Below are 20884 nucleotides of genomic sequence, written 5' to 3'. Positions count from 1 at the left end.
ACATGTTTGCTATCTTTTTGGCAGGGAATATTCCTCACTGCCATTACCCAGACACACTTCATCGACAGACAATACTATAACTTCAAGTGGTAAGTGGATTTGGAAATAATATTAAAATAGACTGTTAGTATTATAGCTTTCAGCCTGCTGTTCTGTGACCTGCTGGGGTGTGAAATGAGAAGAACATAGGCAAATACTCTTTTTGCGTAGTATAGTTAAATGTACTATACTATAATATTATGTGCATAGTATTCACACCATTTGTTTCTCCTGCTGACAGATCCTGGATTAGAAATTCTGAATATGGCTTCTTGTGACCTTGACAGTAACTCGCTCTGTAAGAAAGAGGAGGATACAGGATCAGCTTCTCCCATGATAGAGGCCCAAGGTAAAATGTTGACAGGTGTAAGCATGATTTTCATTCTAAAACACTGAGCAAGTCTATAAGCTAGTGAAGTAACTATCCAGACTAGCTCAATAATGTTATTTAATATTAATTTTTTATAAAATAATTCTTATAAAACAATTTTGAAGATATAGTCTGCAGAAAAGAAATCCAAGTGGTAACTAACCATGGCCTTTCACACATAAGGATGGTATCAATTTTTTTCGATTTTGTAGCCAGAGCAAACATTATGATATATTGTAATGGGACAAATATTTGCTATGGCAAAGATTGACTGGAATTTACTGGGTTTCAACTGTAGCACAGAAGTGACATCACCTGCTTAGGAAATTCTTGGAATCCTAGTTCAAATTTATCAGGTTAGAAGGATGGAGCAATTAGCGATGGTCTACCCAGAGGCAAGAGAACTAACCTAGGTCCTTTTCTGCTACTTGACTCTGAAAACAATGTAATTATTCTTGACCATTCCCAGTGAGCTGACATTCATGGGAGGAATAGGCTCTAATTCTCATAAAAAAAATAATAAAGAAAATTCATTTTTTTTTTTTTTTGTTGAGACAGAGTCTCCCTCTGTCGCCCAGGCTGCAGTGCAGTGGCGTGGTCTAGGCTCACTGCAAGCTCCACCTCCCGGGTTCACACCATTCTCTCCTGCCTCAGCCTCCCGAATAGCTGGGACTACAGGCGCCCGCCACCACGCCTGGCTAATTTTTTGTATTTTTAGTAGAGACGGGGTTTCACCGTGTCAGCCAGGATGGTCTCGATCTCCTGACCTCGTGATCCACCCGCCTTGGCTTCCCAAAATGTTGGGATTACAGGTGTGAGCCACAGCAACCAGCCAAGGAAAATACATTATATTGTTTGAACTCGACATTTAAGTTCGAGATATAGGTGCTAAAATAGAATAGCCACAAAATTGCAGAAATGGAATCCATTTCATGGATTAATTACAGAATGTCTTTATGCTCCACCTTATGTGTAGTAAGTAAATCTTTTAATTAAAAATACACCAAGATTCCATTTGTTACCTATCATATAGACAAAGATGCACAAATTTGATTACACTCTGTTGGTAAAGTTGTAAGGACAAAAGAAAAGTGCTGTAGGGAATGTAACTTTTTGTAAATATAGTAGTCCCCTTTTATTCACTGGGGCTACATTCCAAGACCGCCAGTGGATTCCCAAAACTAATGATAGTGCCAAATCCTATATACACTACGTTTTGGCTATATAGACATACCTACGATAAGTTTAATTTGTTAATTAGATATTTACAACAATAACTAGTAATAAAATAGAACAATTTTGACAATATATTGTAATAAAACTTATATGAATGTGGTCTCTCTCTCTCTCTCTCAAAATACATTATTGTGGCTGGGCATGGTGGCTCATGCCTGTAATCCCAGCACTTTGGGAGGCCGAGGCAGGCGGATCATGAGGTCAGAAGATCGAGACCATCCTAATACGGCGGAACCCCGTCTCTACTAAAAATACCAAAAAATTAGCCAGGCGTGGTGGTGGGCACCTGTAGTCCCAGCTACTCGGGAGGCTGAGGCAGGAGAATGGCATGAACCCGAGAGGCGGAGCTTGCAGTGAGCCAAGATTGCGCCACTGCACTCTAGCCTGAGTGACAGAGTGAGACTCCGTCTCAAACTATATATATATATATAAAATTTTATGTAATATTTTCAGACCATGGTTGACAGCAGGTAACTGAAACCATGGAAAGTGAAACCTTGGTTAAGGGAGGACTACTGTAATATGGAGAGAAATGTTCTAATATCTATCAAAATGTTGAATGTGTATATCCTCTGACACAACTATTCATTTTCTAGGAATTTATCCTATAGATAATATGTACACACATCCCATATAACATATGCAAATGCTTATATATTGCAGCATTGTCTGTAATAACAAAATATTAGAAACAAGTTAGAACTTCTACCAAAAGAAGATTGTATTTTGGCATATCCATGTAATAGGATACTAATATGCAGGCATAAAACATAAATGAGAGTTTTTTCTTACAATAACATAAAAGGACTACTGTTTCTTGGGAAAAAAAGTATGGAATGTTATGTATAATGTACACAATTTTGTGAAAAAAAGGACAGAAAAAGTTGGTTTTTGGTGCACGTGGGGTTGGTCTTACTCTGTTGCCCAGGCTGGAGTACAGTGTTACAATGATAGCTCACTGCAGCCTCAAACTCCGGGGCTCAAGCGATCCTCCTTTTTGAACCAGAGGAACCTCCCAGGTCTCTCAGTAGCTGGGACTGTGGGTGCAAGCTACCACGTTCGACTAATTAAAAAAAAAATTGTGAAGTTGGGGTCTCCCTATGTTTCCTAGGCTGGTCTCAAAGGAAAAGTTTTTATGTATGCATAAAATATCCCTGGAAAGCTAGACAAAATTTAATAACATTGTGTCTAGGGAGATAAACTGGATTTCTGGAAGTCATGGATGGGAGGAAAGATTTTCACTGTAAAACATTTTTACGCTTTTTGATTTATGAACCATATGAATCTACTACTTGTCCTAAAATTTTTTAAAAACTAAAGTAAGGGCTAGGCACGGTGCTCATGCCTATAATCCCAGCACTTTGGGAGGCTGAGGCAGCAGGACTGCTTGAACTCAGGAGTTCAAGACCAGCCTGGGCAACATAGTGAAACCCTTTCTCTGCAAAAAAATACAAAAATTAGCTGGGCATGGTGGTGCATGCCTGCAGTCCCAGACACTTGGGAGGCTGAGGGGGTAGGATCGCTTGAGCCTGGGAGGCGGAGGTTGCAGTGAGCTGAGACTGCGCCACTGCACTCCAGCCTGGGTGGCAGAGTGAGACCCTGTCTCAAAAAAAAAAAAAAAAAAAAAAGCAAAAAACAAAAACAAAAAACAAAACAAAAACCTAAAATAAAATTTTCATAAGGAAATTGTATAGCTGTGAAGAAATTGCTTACCATTTTGTTCTTATTTCCGTATAAATTTTACAAATATAATACACACTTTAAATACTTTTCTCTTAAAAAGGAATAAACAAAACCTGTCTGTATCTGCTGACCTTTGTGCCTGCACTGAACTAAATGTAGGACAATGGACTGAGTAAACAGGAGAATAATTATCCGGTACATTTCAGTACAAATAAAGTACATAAAAATAAACAGAAATTACCAAAAGGAATGGCACAAGTTAAAAGTGCATCTTTTCTTCTTGGTTTCATGACATTTAATTTAGAAAGGTACCATGTTTTAGAAGGATATCATATTTTTTGTTATCAGCCTTGCATATATAATTTTGAAAGAAAATCTGTTAAGCTATTAAAAAAGCTACTAAGTTACTAATTGTTCATCCTTCCGCCCCCCACTTTCTATTATTGTACCAGTGATGTGTTCCATTAAAAAAAGCAGCAGCAGCCTAAAAAATGATTTTTAAAAAATCCTGTTAGAAGGCCACTTGTACAGATGTTCACTTCAAGAAATCTTCAATGGCCTTAGCTGCTCCATCCCAATTCTGAGTCAATGGGCACGTACACATTTTTTGTAGTTCATAATTTGTCTCATATGTTAAGACCTTTGTCAGTTACTGGTCAGCCCATATTGCCACCCTCACTGTTTCCTCCTCTTTTACTTGCTCCTGCGCCCCTAACTGTTTTGTGTGTTTCCTGTTTCTCACAGGCACGAGTCCAGCTCATGATAATATTGCATTCCAAGACTCTCCAAGTAAGGATAAAACCATATTAAATCTGGTAAGGAAATACGTATGTTCACAACAAAGGTGGTGATATCTTACAGTGGTAGAACTATCCCTTTAAAAAGTAGTCTTAAAAGTATCATCTCATCTATCCTTTCAAAATATTGTGAAGTTCATATAATTTAATTAATATTTTATAGGCAAAGTAGTTGAGGCCAAAGTGTTTTTGTGACTTGTCTAAAGTCACACAACAGGGTCGGAGCTAGGATCTCCTAGCTGCACCTTAATTTATCATTCATTCATTCAGTCGCTCACTCATTTATTCATCAAAAGTCAATTGGAAACAAGCTAAATATTTCTCAATAGAGGACTGCTTAAATAAATGAATGCATTGATAAATGAAGTTGAATAAAATGGTGAGATCTATCCTAATGATATGTTCTAATCAGGTGAAGAAACAGGTAATTACTGAATAATTAGAGCGTGCTTAGTGATTTGAAAGAAAAATGCTTGAGATGGCAGGCCAGAAAACATGTCACGGAGGAAGTACCATGTTAGTGCCATTGAATGTTTTACAGTTGCATGGTAAAGCTCTATAAAACATAAGGAGAGCTGAAAATGATTCGAGAAAAGAGTTAAATTCCTTCCTTAAAGAGAAAATTCATTAGGCCTAGAGTGGTGGCTCATGCCTGTAATCCCAGCACTTTGGGAGATGGAGGCGGAAGGATTGCTTGAGCCTAAGAGTTTAAGGCCAGCCTGGGTAACATAGGGAGACCCTGTTTCTACAAAATATAAAAACAAATCTGCCAGGTATGGTGGCGCTTGAGTGTTGTCCCAGCTATATGGGAGGGCAAGGCAGATGGACTGCTTGAGCCCAGGGGGTTGAGGCTGCAGTGAGCAATGAGCATGCCACTGCACTCCAAGCTGAGCAACAGAGCAAGACGCTGTCTCAAAAAGGAAAAAAAAAAAAAAGAGAGAGAGAAGATTCATTTCCACTTCTATGAATTAATAATCATTAAAGAGTAACTATGGGTCTAATTTCATGATTCTTCAAGGGTCTTGCTTATGTCTTGGTCCCTCTGTTGTATGCGTGGAGGAGTGTGTGTGTGTGTGTGTGTGTGTGGTGTGTGTGTGTGTGTGTGTGTGTGTGTGTATTATTGTTTCTTTCTCCTCAATATACAAGCATTGTTCTAGTTAAGAATTTGGTTGCAAGAAACAGAGACCCATGCAAGCTAACTCAAGTTAAGAGGAGGCCATGGCACAGACTTGGGGCAAAAAAGTAGATGAAAATTTTTCAGCATTTCATTCTGAAGATAGTTAAATGATTGGATATGTGATTTGGAACAATGACATGATGTCATTCGTTTCCTTTGTTATCCAAAGGCGATTGATTCCAAGAACCCCACAGATACCAAAATCAGAGAATGCTCAAATCTCTTATATAAAAATTGCATAGTATTTGCATATAACCTAATGAAACAGGAGAGTTCCCTGATTCCCCTTGCAGGACGTGCAGCAGTGGTGTGTCTCCCCTGCTTAGTCACCCCATAGTTCAAACCCCTAGGGGGAACATGCAGACCAGCAGGTGCAGAGGCCAGGGCAAGTGCTTTTGGGCTCTGCCCCCCGGCAGCATCTAGGGGTCAGTGTCTGTGATTCCCAAAGTCCAAGTGGGTGTGTGTTACAAAGCTCTTTCAGATCTGCCATCTGCAGACAGCTTGTGTGTTAATTAGCTCAACGGACCCTCAGCCTTATCACAAGGGCAGAGGGCCCGTGTGACAGCTTTCTGTATCCTGAGCTGTCGCTCAGTGTCCCAAAAGAATCGGATCACACATGAGCTGGAAGGATGAGTGCAAGGTTTTACTGAGTGATGGAGGTGGCTCTCAGTGAGATGGATGGGGAGCCAGAAGGGGGGATGGAGTGGGAAGGTGGTATGGAATGGGAAGGTGGTATTCCCCTGGAGTCAGGCTGCCTAGAGGCCATATTCTTCTCTGACTGCCCCAGGCTAAACTCCTCTTGGCATCCAGACATCCCCCCTCTTCTCTCTTTCTCTGCTGTGTCGTTCCACTACTGTCAGTCTGCCAGTCTGCTGGTCTGCCAGAGTTGTGTGCTCACTTCAGCTGCTTGTGTTGTGTGCCCGCTAAGGTCTCGGGTTTATGTTGGCACAGGATGAGGGGCGTGGTAGGCCAGAGTGGTCTTGGAAAATACAACATTCAGACACAAAAACAGGAGTGCCTGTTCTCACTTAGGTCTGTGGGCACAGGCCTGAGGGTGGAGCCCTCACCGGGGACCCCGCCTTTCTCTATCCAGCACTTCTCTGCCCCCCTCTCATATCACTAACACATCCTCTTATATACTTTAAATCATCTCTAGACTACTTATGATATATAATACAGTATAAATGCTATGTAAATAGTTATAATGACAAGAAAGGAAATCTGTGTATGTTCAGTACAGACACAACCATTATAGGCCTAACTATAATTTTTTCTAGTTAAATCCATAGATGCAAACCCACAAATACAGAGGGCCAGCTGTATAGGTGGGATATAGTGTTGGCTAGCACATATGCTGAAAATAGTTGCCCCTAGTGAAAAATGAACAGAAGAAAATTCAAGTCCTTTAGTCTTTTATAGTAGAATCTTCTGAGAAAATAAAATTCCTTCTCATTTCAAAAAAATATAGACATAAAGGCAGTTTTTAAAATAATGTATCAATTTGCCATTGAAAGTTGTGGGACTGGTTAGGATACTATGGCAATAATTCCGATGAGATGAAGGTAGCATGAATTTAGTGAAGGTGGAGAAAAAGAGATAAATTTGAGAAATATTTAGGGGTAGAATTCACAGAGGATGATGACATGTCAGGGGTATGGGAAATGGTAGATACCCAGGCTTATGGCTTAACCTACCGAATGAATAGAATAACATGACAATAGGGAAGGAGGAAGGAGAGTAGAATTTGTGGTGTAAAATAAGATCAGTTTGAGACAAGTCAAATTTCAGGCTGATCTGAGACATTGATAGTAAGGAGATTTTTATATATGGCTACATATCCATATTCATAAACTCACCTGTGCGGTTTTTGAAAGCTGACATATATTTGTGAGTTATCAGCAAAAATCCAAGTGTGTGGATGAGATTTCCCAAGGACTGTGGCAGGAAGGAAGGGAACATTGAGGATAATGGAATCCTGGCTAACAATATCTACTAGAGAAGGCAGAGGAGACTGAGAACGGGCTGTTGTAGTGATGCAGGGCTGGGGCACCAGAAGAGGGAAATCGAGGGGAAAAAATCTTCCAGAGGAACGGATGTATAGATCATTTTAGATGCTATAGTAAGGTCAAGTAAGATAAAGACTGAAAATTATCCACTGGATTTGGCAATAGGGAGTTCAGATAGCTGGTGAGAACACTTGCCTTGGAGTGTTGTGTAAAGGGGTAGAGTAGTTAACTGATCAGAAACGGGAGGAAGAACTGGCAACAGAAACGGGAGGAAGAACTGGCAACAGCAGCCACACACAACTCCTTATGTGACCTTAAAACATATCTATATGCGGTAAAAGCCTAACGTAACACTGTCTTAGCAGCCATCTTTGTCACAATTTCTCCAAAAAACCTATCTAGAAAACCCCATGTGATAGCCCTATATCACCCACACCTTACCTCTTCATCTATCCATCCAGTCCTACCTCTTCATCAAACTTCAGCATGTTCCTTGTCTGCAGAAATTCCATGCTACTCAAGTCATGGTGTCATGGTGCCACTCTCCTTCCTTTTTTTTTTTTTTTTTTTGGTTGAGACAGAGCCTTGCACTGCTGCCTAGGTTGGAGTGCAGTGACATGATCTCGGTTCACTGCAACCTCTGCCTCCCCAGTTCAAGTCATTCTCCTGCCTCAGCCTTCACAGTAGCTGGGATTATAGGCCCGCACCACCACCTCTGGCTAATTTTTGTATTTTTAGTAGAGACGGGGTTTTGCCATGTTGGCCAGGCTGGTCTTGAACTCCTGACCTCAGGTGATCCACCTGCCTTAGCCTCCCAATGTGTTGAGATTACAGGCGTGAGCCACGGTGCCCCGCCATCTCGTTCCTATTCAGAGCACTTGTTTATCTATCTCATTTATTTGGCAATTAATCCTAGTTTGCATTGTTGTAATTCACATCATGTTTGCATCTTTTCATGTATTTACGCCCTTTTTGCTTCAACTAGATTGGAAGCCCCCTTGCAGCCAATTTTATTTCCTTCTTAACAGCATTAAAAACTGTACAGCAGGGGTCCCCAGTCGCTGAGCCAGGGATCAGAACCCATTCGAGGCTGTTAGGAATTGGGCCACACAGCAGGAGGTGAGCAGCAGGCCAGGGAACATGACCACCTGACCTCCGCCTCCTGTCAAATCAGCGGTGGCATTAGATTCCCACGAACCATATGTGAACTGTGCAAGCGAGGCATCTAGATTGCAAGTTCCTTAGGAGAATAACGCCTGATGATGTGAGGTGGAACAGTTTCCTTCCGAAACTATTTCCTCCTCACCTCACCCCCGTGGAAAAACTGTCTTCCAGGAAACTGGTCCCTGGTACCAAAAAGGTTGGGGACTGCTGTTATAGAGTGTTTTTGTCAGAGTAGGCTTAGGAGAGGACAGGAAATGGGAAAATGACTGGTTATGAAGTATTTCCACTCTGTATACAGCAGTAAAATCTTATGATTTTAGGAAGCCAAAGAGGAACCAGAAACAATAGAAGAACATAAAAAAGAACATGCTTCAGGAGGTAAGGAATGTGTCTTTCAATCCCCATGTGAACTTCTGTTCTCTGCTGATACTTTTGTGGGTGAAATCTGTCTGAATAAAGGTATACCACTTACAAATTCTGCATCTCTGGATAAGGTCAGCCAGTAGGACCAATTATTGATTCCATTTGTATCATTTTCGAAAAGCCACATTTGCATTGCGTTGACTGTTCGATCCCAGAAAACTTGTAATAACTGGTGCTCTCTTGTGAACCAAGAACCAAGAGAATGTTGGTAGCAAATGCTATGCTCTACTTTGAGTTCTTTTTTAGTATCCCATCTAAAACTAAAGCCACTGTTTACAGAGTAAGTTCTAATATGCTCTCCCCCTTAGCCTACCTCCACTGGGATGGAATAGTGGATAGAGTTCAGGCTTTGGAGTCATAGAGACTCTACGTGGGATCAATGTCTGACTAGCTATTGATCTTGGAAAGTTACTTAACCTTAAGTCTCAATTTTCTCATTTGCAAGAGGGAAATGAAAAGAAGAAAAGTACACTTAATTGAGAATATATTCTATGCTGAGAACTAGGCTAATTTCATGTGCATAGTTTTATTTAGTCCTCCAAATACTATGTGAGGTGGTAAATTGTGATTCGGTTGCCTAGCCTGTAAAATGTGGACAATAAAAGTCTCTACAACAGAAGGTTTGCTGTGAGGATCGAATAAATTAATATGTATGAAGCACTTAGAAAAGTGTCTGGCACCAAAGTTCTCATAAAAGTTAGTTACTATTATAAAAAAATCAATCTTAAATGATATCTTTATCTTATTAATCTTATCTTAGATGGCTTAATGAGTTTGTGACTTGTTCAAGATCACATAACTGTAAGATTCAAACAAAGCTCAGATTTAAACTAAGTTTGTTTGACTTTAAATCCAATGCTCTTAATAACTAATACATGGCCCTTGGTAAAGTTGTCATAAAATCATATGTGTCAAATGCTTTGCTCTGGGATTGGCAACCTAATAAAGCCATGGTCGATGCCATGTTCATTGTCACTGTTACTGTTACCAGTATTATTATTACTTCTACTGTTGCTGCTACTGCTAATAAAGCCTTGATGCAAAGAATCACCAGGATACCAGTAGGAGGTTTAGGCTTTTAGCCATGGGATCAAGTATAGCAAACATGCAAATGCAAAGAGAACAGATTGGGCTGTTGCTTGATTCTGAGACATCTTTAAGTCTGAAAGACTATTCACATGCTGAGGTATAAACAAATGATTTTAATGGCACTGTGATCCCAATAGCTTAGCATAACATTATAATTTAAGTGCACACATTATTAGCTGGCTATCATCTCAGGCATATTTTAATGAAATACTTTTGTTTAGTGGCGATATAACATTAGATCAAATGTGCTGTTACATGTCAAGCCTTTTTAACCAAATAATATTTTATTATCTTTTAACAGACTCTGTGGTTTCCCCTCTTCCTGTAACCACTGTGAAATCGGTTAACTTTAGACAAAGTGAGAAGTAAGTGCTTCTTCATGTAGCATGTTAACATGCTTTATTTTTCTGTTGGATTATGTTTAAATATGTGTTTTGTCTTATCCTACAGCACTTCTGCTAATGAGAAGGAGGTGGAGGTGAGTTTAAAGCAAATTTTTTTCCTTTTAAGAAAGTGTTCCAGACTCACCTGCTAGAGTCACTTCATGTCTTGGCACAAGCTCTCATGTGCTCCGTGTCTGTTTGGCTTGGCTGTGACTCAGTGCAGGCGAACCCTGTGCATGTCAGCATTATGTCGCTGGGGGGAGAAAGAAATGCCTCAGTATAAAACAGTATTAAACTGAAACATCTGACCACATCCAGTTTTCTCTCCTCCTCCTCACCCTCACATTATTTTGACAACAGGCAGAATTTCTCAGATTATCTTTGGGATTTAAGTGTGACTGGTTTACCTTGGAGAAGAGAGTGAAGCTTGAAGAGAGGTCCCGTGACTTGGCAGAAGAAAATTTGAAGAAAGAAATCACTAACTGTTTAAAACTATTAGAGGTGAGAATCAGAACATTTGGGATATAAACATTTGGTCTAGCCAGGCACAGTGGCTCACACCTATAATCCCAGCACTTTGGGAGGCCAAGGCAGGAGGATCACTTGAGGCCAGGAGTTCAAGATCAGCCTGGGCAACATAGTGGGACCCCATCTCTACCAAAAAAAAAAAATCATTCAGGTGTGGTGGTGTGTGCCTGTAGTCCCAGCTACTTGGGAGGCTGAGGCAGGAGGATCATTTGAGCCCAGGAGTTGGAGATTGCAGGGAGCTATAATCACACCATTGCACACCAGCTTGGGTGACAGAGTGAGACCCTGTCTCAAAAACAAAACAAAAAACACCCACAGAAAACATTTGTTCATATTTTTAATAACACTTCCATAATTACATATGAAATTACTTGTATGACCCAAACCAGTACCAGGTGCCAAGCTCTGCCTGACCCAAATGTGAATCATAGAAAGTAAGAATGCAGGATCAGGCTGAAATAAAAGTTTCACTACTAGGAGAGTATCAGCTATAAAATGAAAAATGTCTTTTTAAAGTAGGTTGCATGAGTCATCTGCCTTTTCTCTGGATTTTCAACTTTCAGGCAGAAAAGGAATCATGCAGAAAACTGAGCAATAGGAAATAATATCAATTTTAAGCTTCAAAGAAGAGAATCGAGTCTATTTCCATTTATGATTAACTGAGGAAAGAGAATGGTAACTGATTCAGTCTTGCAGATGATGGGCAAGCCTGCTGTAGGGTACTGAGAGAAGAAGGGGGGTGCCTAGGAGTGTAACAACTACTATTATCCTTCCATATGGTGAAGTTACCATACATTTAGAGATGAGCGGGAAAATTAGTAGGCTTAGTTTTGGATGAAGGACATTAAAATTGAGAAACCACGGAAACGAATGGTTATTTTTTACTGTGATAAAATATGTAACATAAAATTTATCATCTTGAACATCTTCAAGTGCACAGTTCAATGTAAGTTTATTTACATTGTTGCAAAACAGATCTTGAAACTCTGTACCTGTTAATTTCCCTTTTCCTCCTTACCCCTTCCCCTGGTAACCATTATCCTACTGACTCTATGAATTTGACAACTTTAGGGACTTTGCGTAAGTGGATTCGTACAGTACTTGTCTTTTGTAACTGGCTTATTTCACTTAGTATAATGTCTTCAAGGCTTATCCATATTATAGCATGTGAGTGGATTTCCTTCTTTTTTTAAGGCTCAATAAAATTCTCTTGTACCTATCAATTTTTGCTTATCTAGTCATTCATCGATGGGCATTTGGGTTGCATCCACTTCTTGGCTATTGTGAATAGTGCTGTTAGAAACATAGGTGTATAAATATCTCTTGGAGACCTTGCTTACAGTTCTTTGGATTATATCTGGACTCAGGAGTGGGCTTGCTAGGTAATATAGTAATTATATTTTTAATTTTTTAGAAACCACTGTACTGTTTTTCGTAGCAGCTATATCATTTTAGATTGTTACCAACAGTGCACAATTTCTGTGCACTGTTCCAATTTCTCCAAATCTTGACCAACACTTGTTATTTTCTGTTTGATTTTATGATAGCCACCCTAATGGATGCGAGGTGGTATCTTACTGTGGTTTGGTTTGTATTTCTCTAATGGATAATGATATCGTGCATCTTTTCATGTGCTTGCTGGCCATTTGTATATCATGTTTGGAAAAATGTCTATTAAAGTCCCTTTCTATTTTCTTTGCAGGAAAAAAATTTCATTTACAAAAGTACAGTTTCAGGGCTGGGTGCAGTGGCTCACTCCTGTAATCCCAGCACTTTGGGAGGCTGAGGCAGGCAGACCACCTGAGGTCAGGAGTTTGAGACCAGCCTGGCCAACATGGTGAAACACTATCTCTACTAAAAATATAAAAATTAGCCAGGTGTGGTGGCGGGCGCCTGTAGTCCCAGCTACTTGGGAGGCTGAAGCAGGAGAATCACTTGAACCCGGGAGGTGGAGGTTGCAGTCAGCCGAGATCACACCAGTGCACTCCAGCCTGGGCAACAAGAGTGAAACTCCATCTCAAAAAAAAAAAAAAATTAACTGGGCATAGTGGTACACACCTGTAATCTCAGCTACTTGGGAGGCTGAGGCAGGAGAATCGCTTGAACTCAGGAGGTGGAGGTTGCAGTGAGGCGAGATCATGCCATTGCACTCCAGCCTGGGTGACAGAGCAAGACTGCATCTCAAAAAAAAAAAAAAAAAAAAAAAAAGTACAGTTTCAGAAGGTAACATAGTAGCATAAGAGTAATGTTTCTACGGGCATATTTTAGTAGACTGGTCTCTCATTCCTGGTGGAGGAGCTTCTCTCACTGATGGTTGATATTTTACAGATGGTTTTCAGCTCCCAAAAGTGTTCCTGCTTTAAATAACACCTGGAAGGCTGGATGAATCATATGTTTCCTTTACGTTTGGTTCTTTCTCCTGAACATCTGAATACTTCCGACGGAGTTGTTTTGAATTAGATAAGAAATAGCTGCATTCCTAAGGGAAGACTGTTCTCTCCTTAAGTTCATAATATTTTGTTGTCGTTTCAGTTGGTGGCTCTAACCAAAGCAGTTCATCCTGGACTTCAGTCAAACACTGTCATTTCTTTTTGATATCTGAAATTACCTTAGCATTCTTCTTTTTCAGATTTATCAATATCTGGACTTTTTAAGCATTTTGTTGAGTTCTTCTTTACTATTAAAATAAAATTTATTGATGTCTTTCTTACAAATTTTAGATTCTATTCTATGTTTATACTGGACGAGGGTTTTCGCAAATGCAGGCAAAACAATATTCAATTCCGTGATGTCGTTAGTTTTCTCTCCTTCCAGACACCAAATGTGCACAGTATTGGAAATATCTGAGTCTGTGGCTTCACTTCTTGATTTCTTCCTTTTGCCATAAGATGTATTCCCTTTTTTCTGGGTTTTGCTTGACTTTCTGTTGTCAGTGTGTCTTTTTCAACAGATGGCTGCGCACTAATGGGTCCTATCTTTTTGGAAGTGACTGAGTCAGCTGGTTTCTCTGAAAGGGCTGAAGATGCTGTAGTTGGAATAGCCTCGTGTTGTTGGGTCCTTATTTTCTCCACTGACTTAACTTTTCTTTTCACATCACTTTCTTCAGTGCTTTCAGACTCATCGCTCATGAGTTTGAGTTTTCCTCCTGGCTTTTTGCACTCATTTTTGCAGATTTGTTTTCACTTCCTTCATTTTCAGAAGTGCTCGAGCTTCTTTTTGCTTCTTTTCCTGGAGGAGTTGAAGTGATAGATAATCCACAATATTTGGAGAATTCTTCATTGGCATACATAGATGAGCTGTGTAAAGGAGGATCAACGGTTTCATAAGGTTCTTCATCTTTCTCATTTTCACCAAGCCTGCCAATTCTTGAGATGGCAGAATTATTAGGAAAATCAAACACATTGGTAGGCTTGCACTTTTGACCAGCTTTATATTTCACAGAATGTGTTCTTCACAAAATGTTCTTTGAATATCATGGACCTGCATGCCCGGGAGGCTGCACTCAATGTGGCAGGGCCATCAGGCCACTCTCTTTCCGTTTTTTAATTATTTGGATTTTTAATTGTTGAGTTGCAGGAGTTCTTTATATAGTGTGGATATTAGCCCCTTATCAGTTGTATGGTTTGAAAATATTTTCTCCCGTTCTATAGATTGCCTTTTCTGTTGACTGGGTCCTTTGATGTATAAAGACTTTTAAATCTGATGTAGTTCCATTTGTCTATTTTCACTTTTGTTATCTGTGCTCTTGGTGTTATATCCAAGAAATCATTGCCAAAACCCATGTCCTGAAGCTCTTCCCTTATGTTTTCTTCTAGGAGTTTTCTAGTTTGGGGTCTTACTTTTAGGTATTTAATCCATTTTGAGTTAATTTTCATATATGATGTAAGGGTCCAACTTCATTCTTTTGCATGTGGATATCGAGTTTTCTCAGCAATATTTTGTTGAAGAGACCATCCTTTCCTCATTGTGGATTCTTGGCACGCTGGTTGAAGATCATTTCATATACATTTATTTCTGGGCTTTTAATTCTATTCCATTGGTCTATATGTCTGTTTTTATGTCAGTACCACACTGTTTTAATTATTGTAGCATTGTAATATGTTTTAAAACTAGGAAGTGTGAGTCCTCCTACTTTTTCTTTTTCAAAAGTGTTTTGGCTATTAGGGTCCCTTTAGATTCCATATGAATTTTGGGATAAATTTTTCTATTTCTGCAAAAAAAAAAATGCCATTGGGATTTTGATAGAGATGCCCTTGAATCTGTATATCACTTTGGGTAGTGTAGATATCTTAACAAAATTAGGTCTACCAACCCATGAACACAGGATGTCTTTCCATTTATTTGTGTCTTCTTTAATTTTTTTCAGCAATGTTTTGTGGTTTTCAGTGTACATCTCTTTTATCTCGTTTGTTAGGTTTATTCCTCAATATTTTATTCATTTTGATGGTATTGTAAAGGGAATTGTTTTCATAATTTCCTTTTTGGAAATTGTTAGTGTGTAGAAAGACAACTAATTTTTTGTGTTTTGTACCCTACAATTTTGTTGAATGTGTATATTAGTTCTAACAAGTTTTTTTGGTGGAATTTTTAGTGTTTACTATGTATGAGATCATATCATCTACAAACAGAAATGATTTGACTTCTTCCTTTCTGATTTGGATAACTTTTCATTATTTTCTTTGCCTAATTGTTCTGGCTAGAAATTCCAGTACTATGTTGAATAATAGTGGGCATCTTTGCTCTGTTCCTGACCTTAAAGGAATAAACTTTCAGTCTTTCACCACTGAGTATAATTGTAGTGGGGTTTTCATATATAACTTTTATTAGGTTAAGGTCATTTTCTTCTATTTCTACTTTTTTAAATTAGCACTTCAGTGACATAGTAAAAATAATCTGTTGGTTTTTTGCATCTTTTTGTTAGTATTCCTAGTTTTTGTGTTTTTTAGTCATAAAAGTGTGTTCAATCTTATCACATGCTTTTTCTGCATCAGTTGAAATGAACATATGGTTTTTGTCCTCCTTTTTGTTAATGTGGTATATTGATTGATTTTCATGTGAAACCACCCTAACATTATAGAAATAAATCCTACTTGTACATGATGTATAATCCTTTTTATATGCTGTTGAATTCAGTCTACTAGTATTTTGTTGAGAATGTTGACATTAACATTTATCAGAGATATTGGTCTGTAGTTTTTTTTCTTTAATGTCTTTTTCTGGCTTTGGCATTAAGGTAATGTGGACTTCATAGAATGAGCTTGGAAGTATTCCTCTTCAATTTTTGGGAAGAGTTTTATGAAGACTGGCATTAGTTCTTTAAATGTTTGGTAGAATTCCCCAGTGAAGCCATTCAGTCATGGATTTTTCTTTGTTGGGTGATTTTTGATTACTGATTCAATCTTCTTACTAGTTATAGGTCTGTTCAGATTCTCTATTTCTTCATGGCTTAATCCTGGTTGACCATACTCTGTTTTGCTAACAATTAACATCTGTTCTTTCCTTCCCAACTGGAGGTGATGGTTTAAACCACCGTAAGAAACTGCATGTCTGACAATTGCCATTCTAGTTGGTTAGCAACTCTCTAACTACAACTTATACATATCTGTCTGTTTCAAAAGTGGTTGTCTTTCATTGAGCACCAAATGTGCAACAAGCAGTTGGCATCTCTTACCTATCATATGACAGTATTTCTGGAGAGGATATGTGATTGTCCCCATCGGACAGATGAGGAAACAGCAAATCAGAAAGGTTGATGTTTTTTTAACATTTCTAAAATTATGATGCAATTTACAGTCGGTGGTGCCTAATGGTTTTATTGACAGCCTTTTCTTTCTTAAAGATATACAAAATCGTGGTATCTCTTATAATTCATGTTGCTTTAGATTTGGGAAAGTTTTAGAAATTTGCTCACAATCACACAGGTAATGAGCAGGGTCATGTCTGCTTCCAAATCTGTTATTCACTTAATCCTGTCTGTACCCTGCTGAGAAGGAAGTTCATTAGGAAGGGCATCACATTGTGTAAAGGGCACAGGATTGAGAGGAAAATTCATAAGGCAATGAATGTATATTCACCTAGCCAGCCCAATCATACCTTATCATTCATGGAAGAACAAGCATAGTTGTCAGAGACATTTTTAATTCCAATATGTTTGGTTACGTTTCTTAAAATTCCAACCTATGCTTCTCATACATTCGCTTACATACATTCTCATACATTCGCCTCATACATTCGCCTCTTTTGTAAGCATAAGCTCTTTACCATTACCAGTTAATTGCAGCCCATCCTATTAGCTGTAGAAGAAAGATGTGGCAAATTTGGGAAGTAAAGAAAAAAGGGATCAAGAATAGACATAAAAGATTTGTGATCACCTGCATATATCTACCCAGTACCCAACAAAGATAATAACATATCAGTATCATTCATTATTGGCCTTTGCTGCTGCTTTTCATCCTCCACCAAAATAATTGAGATTAGAATGTCATCCACATTTGCAACTTAGTCAGTGTTAGAATCACTCGCTGAATGCTTGTGTTGGATATCTTTTAATATGCTGTTTTCTATACAGTCTTTAACACCTCTGTGTGAAGATGACAACCAGGCACAGGAAATCATTAACAAGCTGGAGAAGAGTATAAAGTTTCTTAGCCAGTGCACAACACGAGTGGCCAGTAGGGCTGAGATGTTGGGAGCCATCAATCAGGTAACCTGTCTTCATTTCTCTAGTTAGAATGAAATTACAAAAAAAGATTCATTTTTCCTGATACTGTGGATATCTTACTTCTAGGAATAAGTTATACAACAAAAGTATTTTTTAAAAGACATATGTGTTTAATACATATGTATTTAATACAGAAAAAATGGAATATACAAATAAAAAATGTAAAAAAATCTAATAACATGAGCCCATGACAATCATAAAAATTTTGTGATATATTCTTCAAGATGTACAGTGTTATAATATAGTGTTTATAATCCCTTATATAGTGTTATAATCTGCTTTTTATTCATCATACAACATAGGTAACTTTCTGTGTGATATAACTATATATGCACATATCACCATTTTATGGTATTCTACTGGTTGAGTAGATATAAATTATTTAACCAATTCCTTGTATTCAATCATTTCAGGATGTTTTTTGGTATTTTTCTGTTATAAACAATGCTCCAGTAAATATCCTTGTATGTGCATCTGTGTGTATTTGTCTTTAGAGAAGTAGAATTCCAAAATTTCTTTGTGGGCAAACCTGGGGAGATATGAATTTTTTAAATCTATACCTAAGCAGACTTGTTAAAATATATTTTCTTAAGGAGAAATTTAATTGTGGTAGTAATTTTGGTTTGATCATTTGTTATACATTTTTACACTTTAGTTCCTTTTTAACCCCTCACTAGAGAATACTGTTATTGTTTCATTTTTACTAAAGTTATATATGCACATAGTTTTTTAAAAGGTCAGTCAGCTCTATAAGCCTTACTAATTTCCCATGATCCAGAGAAACAACTTTCAACTCTTTTGTCTTATTTGTTTTGTATTTGCATTCACATTTTTAAATAACATGCTCATGCTGCCATTTAGTGATTTATTTTCAGTTTTAGGTATTATCTGTTGCTCTTCCACGATGAAGATAAATATTTAGTTCTTTTATCCATCTCTGGCCCGTCACACCTTTTCACTGTCCCTCAAGCTACTGTTGGCCACCCTGCTTTCCTGGCCAAGCTTCTACTCCACAGTTAAACATAGTTTTCACTACCTTGCATGTCCCCTCATCACTTATCCCTTTCTTACTTTGTCTTACTCATTTGGTGAATCTACAAGTAAATCTGCTTCTCCACCTCTCATGCCTGCATAGCTGGAAAATGTCACATTCCCATGCTGACCTGTTTCTCTTTGAATTCATTATCACAAACCTCAGGCGGGTCCTTGGGGCTTCCCCTCAATCACCCTCCTTCTCTTTTAAATATCAAGTTCCCACCCTTTCCTTTCTCCTCAAACCACTGTCATGTCTTTCCCCATATTCTCTCTCAAACACAGGTAATGACTGCTTCCAACCTCACTGAGGAAACTGGGACAATCAAAGGAAACTGCCACAAAGCCTCCCGGCGTGTGAATCCTTACACACCCCCTTGCTCTTTTTCCTAAAGATGCGTTGTCTCTAACCCTATCGAAGACCAGCCTTCCCCGCTGTAGATGGGAGCCTTCCCAACTAGTTTATTCAGAGTCATGGGACCAAATTCTCCTGATTTTTCTCCATTTACATTTTCTCCACTCTACCGAACCATTGCTATCAGCACACAAATAATATGTTGTTTTCTAGATGGGAATAATAACACAAAACAAACACAAACAAAATAACTTTTTATCCTTTCTTTTCTGGCCACCACTCTGTTTCTCTGCTCCCATTTACAGCAAACCTCGACAGAATGGTACTCACTGTGTTCAGTCTCCCTCCTCCCACGTTCTCTCAAACCCACTCTGAATCAGCCTTTTGCTTCCACAAAGCAGATTTTTCCAAGGCCACTAGTGACCTCCACATTACCAAATTCAGTTTCTCAGTCCTCATCTGGCATGGCTGATGTCTTCCTCTTCCTGGAAACGCTTTCTTCACTTAGCTTCCAGGCACCACGTCCTCTGGCCTTTACATCACGGGCTGCTCCTTCCAGGCTTCCTGCAGTTCTACCCCTTCTCTTGGACCTCTGAATATTGAAGAGCCCTGGGACTCCACTTGTGGACATCTGATCTCCACATGCACACAATCCCCATGATCCCGTGCAGTCACCTGAGGACTCTGAAATTCGTATGTTTAGCCTAACCCACTCCCCTGAGCTCCAGACCAGAGTATGCTACTGCTGACTCAACAATTCCACTTGGATGTTTGATAAACTCAAACCTAACATTCAAAACTGACTGTTCATGCGCCCCCGCCAAACCTACCCCATGCATAAGCTCCTTACTTCACTCAAGGGCAGCTCTGTCCTTTTAGTTGCTCAGGCCAAAATGGGGACAGAGGGAGCTGGGGTAATTCTCAACACCTTTCTCTCTCACTTCACATTAAATCCTACAGAAAATCCTATTGGCTGAATTGTCAAAATATATTCAGAATTCAACCGTTTATTTCCCTTTCTACTGTTGCCATCTTGATCTAAGCCTCCATTCTATTTTGTCCCGATTAATGCAATAGGTTCCTATATGGTCTCCCTGCTTCCATCCAATTCCAATCCCTCCTCCCAACATAGTCTGTTCTTAATAAAGGAGCCAGAGTAATCCTTTTAAAATTAGATTGTGTTACCTTTTGGGTCAACGTCCTAAAGCTCCTCACTTTACTTGGAGTAAAACCCAATGTCTTACTGTGGTTTGAAAGGATGTGTGGCAGGGTGCGGTGACTCACGCCTGTAATCCTAGCACCTTGGGAGGCCAAGATGGGCGGATCACGAGGTCAGGAGTTTGAGACCAGCCTGGCCAACATGGTAAAACCCCGTCTCTACTAAAAATACAAAAATTAGCCAGGTGTGGTGGCATGCGCCTATAATCCCAGTTACTCGGGAGACTGAGGCAGGAGACTCACTTGAACCCGGGAGGCAGAGGTTGCAATGAGCCGAGATCACACCATTGCACTCCAGCCTGGGCAACAAGAGCGAGACTCCATCTGAAAAAAAAAAAAAAAAAAAATGGGCAAAAGACTTCAATAGACATTTCTTCAAAGAAGATATACAAATGGTCAATAAGCAGGTACAAAGATATTTAACATCCTTAAATGTATTAGGGAAATACAAATCAAAACCACAATGAGATACCACTTCACACCCACTAGGATGGCTATGGTGAAAGAAGAAAGGAAGTAAGGAAGTTGGAAAGGAAGGAAGGAGGGAGGGAGGAAGCAAAGAAGGAATAGTGTTGGTGAGGATGTGGGGAGACTGCAAACACTGTACGTTGCTGGGAGATGTGAAATGGTCCAGCCACTGTGGAAAACAGTTTGGTGAATCCT

The 20884-nt window shown here is 39.1% G+C and overlaps 1 protein-coding gene and 1 pseudogene across 4 annotated transcripts in view; one reads left to right on the top strand and one right to left on the bottom strand.

Annotated features, from left to right (window-relative positions):
- LRMP (lymphoid restricted membrane protein) overlaps positions 1-20884 on the top strand; it is a 152652-nt gene that overhangs the window by 124423 nt on the left and 7345 nt on the right. For all 4 annotated transcript variants that reach the window (XM_030804496.1, XM_030804498.1, XM_030804497.1 and 1 more), the window contains 8 exons: positions 25-89; positions 281-388; positions 4073-4143; positions 8793-8850; positions 10286-10349; positions 10435-10462; positions 10728-10868; positions 17464-17598. In XM_030804496.1, the coding sequence (XP_030660356.1) occupies positions 25-89; positions 281-388; positions 4073-4143; positions 8793-8850; positions 10286-10349; positions 10435-10462; positions 10728-10868; positions 17464-17598 (670 nt within the window). The remainder of the gene's footprint in view (positions 1-24; positions 90-280; positions 389-4072; positions 4144-8792; positions 8851-10285; positions 10350-10434; positions 10463-10727; positions 10869-17463; positions 17599-20884) is intronic.
- Positions 13176-17159, bottom strand: LOC105738846 (annotated as a pseudogene).

Source organism: Nomascus leucogenys, chromosome 23 (assembly GCF_006542625.1).
Source record: "Nomascus leucogenys isolate Asia chromosome 23, Asia_NLE_v1, whole genome shotgun sequence".
Lineage (NCBI taxonomy): Eukaryota > Metazoa > Chordata > Mammalia > Primates > Hylobatidae > Nomascus > Nomascus leucogenys.
The sequence above is the reverse complement of the archived record's forward strand: the minus strand, read 5'-3'. Positions and strand labels throughout refer to the sequence as shown.